This window comes from Aplysia californica, unplaced genomic scaffold (assembly GCF_000002075.1).
Source record: "Aplysia californica isolate F4 #8 unplaced genomic scaffold, AplCal3.0 scaffold00837, whole genome shotgun sequence".
Lineage (NCBI taxonomy): Eukaryota > Metazoa > Mollusca > Gastropoda > Aplysiida > Aplysiidae > Aplysia > Aplysia californica.
Window position 1 is genome coordinate 235,450 of NW_004798107.1, and position 7,500 is coordinate 242,949.

The 7,500-nt window shown below is 40.9% G+C and overlaps 1 protein-coding gene across 1 annotated transcript in view; it reads right to left on the reverse strand.

Annotated features, from left to right (window-relative positions):
• Positions 1-7,500, reverse strand: part of LOC101861770 (endoplasmic reticulum aminopeptidase 1) — a gene marked incomplete in the record, with an annotated part of 33,178 nt that overhangs the window by 12,205 nt on the left and 13,473 nt on the right. The window contains 3 exon segments of the mRNA XM_013088932.2: positions 1,266-1,396; positions 5,025-5,107; positions 7,371-7,500. The exon segment at positions 7,371-7,500 is cut by the window's right edge and continues 52 nt beyond it. Coding sequence (XP_012944386.1) covers positions 1,266-1,396; positions 5,025-5,107; positions 7,371-7,500 — 344 coding nt within the window.

Genomic DNA, 7,500 nt, shown 5'->3' on the forward strand with positions numbered 1-7,500 from the left:
GGGGGGGCTCCAATGGTCAAAAGGTGGTTCGTGAGCTGAAGCTTATAAATGTCATGAAATGTTGGTCACTTAGATTTTAGCGGATTGGTTCATTGGTGTGTGTCCTAGAGTAAGACATTTGTACCTTAGCTGAGAAAAAACAACAGGTTCTCCACAATGGTAACCAGGGGTTTGTTTTTAGTTAACGTTTTACAGCACTTGCAACACAAATAGGTCATGTAAGTAGTACTGAAGACTAGCGGTGGTACTGGAAAGTAATATACAACAAAAAAAGCGAAGTTGGAAAAATAAGGAGAAGTGCAAGATCTGAAACAGACGTGGGCGATCAGAGCTCTCTAGTCATTTCTCAGGTCAGATACGATTTTTTTCCAAAAATTGTTGTCACAAGCATTGCATTAAAGTCTGTGTATGAACTACTTCTTACACCACAGACAAAAAAAACCTAGTTTTTCCTATCAAGAACCACGAAAAGTAAGAAAATTGTAAACCTTGACGTTAGCATTAAACTGCATTTTGGCGATGTTGAAAGATGGATCTTTGGTATAGCTTTGAGTGTTGTTGTTGTTGTTATCGATCCAGCAACAAGCTGGGCTCTCTCCCTTCTGTCCAGTGCCATGTAGGGATAAGTGCAAGTTTGCTACAGTTGCCGTAATGCTCCACAGTGTGTGTTTAGAGCTTTGAGAGGGTGTAAAAATTGAACATTCTCAAACTTTGGACTTCAGTGGATTGCTTGCACCAGCTGCAATACAAAAAGCATATCAGAGCACTTGCCATCAAACACACTCAGCTTCCTAACCTAAACAGTTGAAGTGTGTCAACACAAGAAGCTGACATAACACAAAACCCTCACCGTTAAGTTCAGTTTTTAGCAGAGTTTTTACGGTGCTCACAACAGCATAAGGTTATTATGAGTGCTAAGGGCTGGATGTCAACAGAGAAGTCTCAACAGGGAATCAGGCTTACTCCGCTCACCTCTCTAGCCTCAACAGCACAAAGTCTGCTTTGACTATCGAGGCACCCCGGAAATAGCAGTTCACAAGAGAGTGACAAACATACAAAAGAAGTAAAGGAAAAAATGACGATAGTAAGGATGAGGAAAGAAAAAGCAAAAGTTCCCCCTATGTTGTTCCGACAAAGTATGAGCATGACATTGATAAATCAACCCATTTACAATTCTACTGAGCATAAGCACATGTTAATATCCCCCTTTAGGAATGGCTTAAAGACAACTTCAGTCAGTAGCACTGCCCCGGGGGCACCCTTACCGTGTGATCCTCCTTCAACTGTCGTATGATGGCCTGCCAGCCCGCTGGGTCATACTGAACACGGTAGTAACCCTTGCCATCTGTGTTTCCTGTCACCCACAATGCCTCACTGTCCGGGATCTCCGCCGATGCTACAGGGGACAAAAAACAAAACACAAGAGTGACCTCGGAGAGAGAATTTTTTTTTATAAAGAGAAGCACAAAGACAAAAAATATGGTAATTTATTTATTATCTTTTTAAATGTTGCAGATTTTACGTTCTTCTTGACGTGATTTTTGATAATTTTTTAATAAAGAGAAACACAAAACACAAATATCGATGGCTGCTTGCCATAAGTGATTAAGTCCAAAAGTAAGCTTTGAGAAAATGACGTTTAACCAAAGTTTTTTGCGTTACAAATCTTGCAACCATTTTGTTACCACTTACATTTGAAATTCCTGGTTTTGAAGGCTCATACAGGTAGGGAACATTGTAAGATTAGAATAGGTTTCATGCTTAAGGGGCAAGAGGTTTCTTTAAAAAACTGACCACTTTGGACTATTCACTTTTTGCAGGGTGGTCAACGTTGACTTTGTAACTGTTATTCCGTTGTAACAAAAAGAAAGAGTAAACTCAGACAACTCAGACTCAATCATTTTATTGAAACAGAATCACTTAAACACTTTTTATTGTATTCTGATGGCTGTGGTAGCAAGAAAAGCAGTTGACTTGAGAGAATAATATTCAATCTTTGAACTTAAATGATCTCTCCAAAAGCACACACTTTCTTATTTTTTGTACGTTACTATTTTAGAGTGAAACTTAACATTTTTCCTTCAATGTTGACTTCTGTCATTCAAAAGAACATCAAAACAAATCACATAAACTTTCAAGACGACGTTTTATAGTCTACGTCTAATAAGTCACAACGTATGATAAATAAACTTGAAACTGTTAAGACGTTCTGCATATTATTATTATCAGCATGGGGGGGGGGGGGGGGCATTAGGGAACTGGACAAAAAGGAACTTAATCATTATTAACAAAATAATCAAGAAAGCATTAAAAATTACACTGAAAGAATCATCACATCTGGAATCACTCCTCACCCTACTGAGCTTGAAAACATTAAAAGCATTCAAGAAGACCTAACACACCCACTAAATATTCACACCAAACTGAGCCAAAGAAGTAATAGACCTCTCACAAAACTGCGGCACAGAAAAACATGTCATAGGATATATAGCCATGTTGTGCCTTTAGAAAATTGAAACACCAAAACAATGTGTCATTTTGGACAATAAAGCCAATATCTTATCTTTTCTTACATTACGGATTCAGGGCACTCAGTCTAAAATAAAGATAAAATTATAGAATATTAAGCACTCTGCACATACTTTCAAATTTAAAAAATACCACACAAATTAAAGAATAGAGAGACAGTAACGTCAAGGATTTTAGTACACGATTCCAATCAAAAGTGTACCATAACTTGTGGCCAACAACGCTTTTTACAGACAAAAAAAATCAAGTGATCCAAATAACTAATAAAAATTTTCTGGATCTGAGTTCATAATGTCAGGTTCAGGGAGGGTATCATGTACACCCTCAGAAGTCGGGTCTTGCTTCTTGGCTTTGCTGACTTGTATTTCTTTGTTATAGCGTTTTCTCAGCGCTGGATCTTTTGGTTTGGATCTGCGACGAAGAGGACAGTCCAGATTTCTGTACCCGTCAGTCTGTTTATATTTGTAGAAAATTGTGTTCAGAAAATTATCTCTGACCTGAAAATATTTTACAAAAAAAAGCAGTTCATGCTCTCACTAATCCTGTCTTTTTTTTTTTACTGTTGCTTATCAGTTCAGGGGCAACAGCTATAAAATCCATGAAGTCAGGGTATCGCAGCCTCCTAACTTTGCATGCTTTTTTGAGCGCCGAGCATTTTAAAAAATGTTGGTCCACTCTGTCAAAGAGAAATAGTTCCTGTGCTTTTTTCTCATGCTCTGTTCCGGCGTGCATAGAATTGACCTCCATGAAAGTATGGCCGGATTTTAAGACGTTCTGTGTAATGACTGTGAATCTCTTTGATTGTACCATGTACAGCAGCATGGCTACAACATTCACGTTTCTATTTTGGCCTGAGCATGTGTCCGAGAACAGGCTTACTTCAAAATCTCATGAGGAGGGGAACCTAGCCATCGATATAGGCATGTAGCTATTTTGCAACTTCCATGACGTCCATCAATCTCAGGCCAACATAAGCAATAACCTTCATTTGGAAGTTTATTTTCCAGGATTGTCAAGTTCTCTACACACAGCTTTCTCGAATAGTATGTCAGAGGAACATCACAGCAGGGCAATTGAGAAACACTTTGAAGATCAAATGTTGCAGTGGTGAAATGTTCATCTGTTTGGGCTCAATCTTTATCTTGCTGCTTGGCTAACTGTGCTTCTTTGTGACGCTTTAAGTCTTGTAATGCTTGTGTGACAACTGCTTTTCATCATCTGTCAAATTGCTGCATTTTGAACATGTAACACACTTGTCTTTCTGGGACACAAAAAAATGATAAGTTGAATTCTTCACCAAACACAGTTCTAAAGACCATCTCTGTAACTGGTTCTATGGCTGGAACTTGATCTGAACAATACTTCTTGTACAGTTGGTACATTTTAGAAATGTTTATTGTTTTGTCCAAATACTTTCTCTATGAGTGTTTTGGTGTATAAATGTGACTCCATAACTGGGAAGAGCTTGATATGGCTTCTGCCTACATCCAACATCTCTTCGTTTGTTTTATTCCATGGAGTATGCTTCCACATCCCTCTTTTGTCTTCACAAGCAATAACGCCCTCTGCACTTTTATTTTTTTACAGCAGTATTGATAGGTCCATGGGATATGTTCAAAGTCTTGCAAAAGAAGTTTTTGCACACAAGTACTTTAAAATGACCTAGTCTAAAAAAGTACTGGGCTGAATGAGATCCTGGTTTTTTTAGTTTTTGCCTGGCCATGGTCGTTTACGTTGGAGCTCATATTACAAAGGATCTACACAAACGCACAAGTAAAGACTTAGTGTCCCAATATGATGAGGGCAGGGCAGTAGATCAAAATGTCTCTTGCTCAAAAGACTATCAAGCACAAAAAGTGAATAACAGGGTTTGATCACTGTCAGATAGCCCAATGTTTTCTGCCAAAAATGAGTAAACGTGACTTATTCATTTTTGCCATATATAAGCCTTTCAAGTGCTAAGAAATAATTACTCCAGCAAAACCGAATATTATAAAAGTTCAGAATTGGCAGTAAACCTAAGGGTTTTTTTGGCCTTAATCATTTGACAAGGTCTCTATTTCTTGCAGTTATAAAAGAGGTAGGACTTCGTCACCTCTTGAGGTTATAGAGCATCAAAAGTTTGATAAGAAAAAGTAAAAAAGTAAAAATCGCCAATCATGGACTTATTCACTTATAGCAAGCAGCCATCGATATGATCATTTATTTTTATAATTTTCTCTTTAAATGTAGTTGGTTTTACGCTCTTATCGATATGATTTTAGATCTTTTAGAAGGCGGGCTTTCGACTCTGCCAGTCAGGGCTGACCTAGACCGAGAAGGACTCAACATCCCGGCATAAAAACCAAGATACTCAATAACAATTCTCTCCACTCTTTAATCAAGTTTGTGTATCCCATGTGCAGTAGCGAAGTGACTGACTGACAGCCACACAAAAGACGATGGTGGTCGCAGGGACAACGACAGTCACAAAGACACACACACAAACAGCCTACCTGACCCTCGACGTAGCCAGATGAGTGTCTTCTCCCTCGGGTTGGAAGACGTGCGGAAGGTGAAGGGCACATGCCATGTGTACCTGGACGTGAGAGACAGTATACAATCTGAACTGTCCAAGATGAACACTCGTTGAGGAAAAAAGTGGTTGTCTTAGACAGGTATTTAAAAAAGTTTTAGTAAAAGTTTTATGACGCTCGCAACTGCATTAGGTCATATGAACGCCAAGGGGTGGGAAATGAAAGAGCTGATGCTCTGGCAAAGAAAGGAGCTAGCCTCCCTCAGCCTGAAATTCCTACGAATTACACCACCTGCTGCCAAATGATCAAGTCAAACCTCAAGGAAGAGTGGATGAATGATGGGCCACAGGTTCGACAGGAAGGAGGATGTATGGCCACATGAATAAACCACGGGTCAAAGATCCAATCAAATGGTTGAGGAGGGGAGATCAATCCATAATCTCCCAACTTAGAACACAACATGTACCCCTCAACCAACATCTCAACCAAATTGGAGTAAAGCAGTCTGCTGCCTGCCCACTATGTGACTACCCCTCAGAGACAGTGGAACATCATCTGTTCTTCTGTAGAAAACTAACTGATTTAAGGGGATGTTTTCTTCCCAAGCTACCCCACACATCTAATTGCCTCTACTCCTCAAGACAACAATTAGAACAAACATGCAACTATTACCGAATGGCATCATGCAGAAGAGTTAACGCTCAGATGCTACTGGATCGCTAACAACAACAACAACAACGCCAAGGGGTGGATGTCAACGGAAAAGTCTTTACAAGGAACCAGGCTTACTCTGCTCACCTTTCTAGCTTCAACAGTACAAAGTCTGTTTCGACTATCAAGGCACCTCCGAAATAGCAGTTCACGGGAGAGTGACAAACATACAAAAGAAGTAGAGGAAAAATGATGGTAGTAAGGATGAGGAAAGGAAAAGCAGCAGTTCCCTGTTGCAGTCCAGGAACAGTTATGAGCATGACAATGATGAATCAGCCCATTCAGGGGGTTTGACATGGAAGGTGGAGAAGGAGAAAGAGAAGGAGAAGGAGAAAGAGAAGGAGAAGGAGAAGGAGAAGGAAAAGGAGAAGAAGAAGAAGAAGAAGGAGAAGAAGAAGAAGAAGAAAAAGAAGAAGAAAAAGAAGAAGAAGAAGAAGAAAAGGAAGAAGAAAAAGAACAAGATGAACAAGAACAAGATGAACAAGAACAAGAAGAACAAGAAGAACAAAAATTCTACAGTGCATAAGAACATGTTAACTCTTTATATCCGGCAAGCCGCTCCCAGCAGCTCGCGGTCGGAACCACTGTGCTAGTGAGCCGCTGACAGCAGCTCAGGCACATTCCTTTACGACGACTTCAACAGCAAATTACTTTATGGCAATTGCCGAAAACAGGTCTCTTATACTGAAAGTTCATTCATTAGATGAAAAACTATGAAATTCGGTTTGCTACTTTTGATTTAATGACCCATTCAATGACGTTGTGGCGTTTTTAGATTTAGCACCAAAAAAGCGCCCCAAATTAGTGGATTTACCCGCCTAGGAGATAAAGAGTTAATGTCCCCCCCTTTGGGAATGGTCTAAAGACAACTTCAGTTAGTAGCACCGCCCCGGGGGGTACAAAACTGTCCATGATGAACAGCTGTTGATGAGGAGAAAAGAGGTTTTCTTACACAGGTAGACGTTTCAGATAGTGTCAGCAGAGCAATGTGAAAAAATGCAAGTGAGAGAGGGGAAAGGAGGGAAGGGGGAGGGGAGGGGAGAGAAGGGAGTGGGGGGAGGGGAGAGAAGGAAGGGGAGTGGGAGAGGAGAGGGAGAGAGAGGAGGTAGTGGTGGGGTCGGGTGGGCAGAGCGGGAAGATGTTGTTTGTACAGGTGATTGTCTTGGAACAGTGGCCGTTAGAGCTGGTTCGGCTGGAGAGTAATAACAAAGGGGATGATAGTCACTAGAATAGGGTAACTCTCTCTCTCTCTCTCTCTCTCTCTCTCTCTCTCTCTCTCTCTCTCTCTCTCTCTCTCTCTCTCTCGCTGTGTCTTTCAGTTTGGCCCTCGGTTAAGTACCACACTCTCCCAATCCTACACTGAGAGAGCAACGGGGGAGGGGTTGAGAACAGGAAAAATGTATAATATATAAAGCCAAATAAATGAAAAGAGAGAGAAAAGAGTGAGAGAGACAGAGAGTACAGAGAGAGACAGAGATAGAGAGAGACAGAGAACAAGGGAGAGTCAGGCTGATAGAGAGAGGGAGAAGAGAGAGACAGTGAGAGAAGGGGGAGGGGGGGGGAGAGAAGTGTCACATACACACAAATCGTACACAAGACTTTCCATCAACTCACCCAAAAGGGGAGGTAAACTTGCCGTCGTCAACCGCAGACTTCTCGCCGGAGATGAGAAAGCGTTCCTGCATCAGCTGTAGCTTCCCTTTGTCGCGGCTCATCAGGACCACAGGGTAGCCCATCTGTTTGG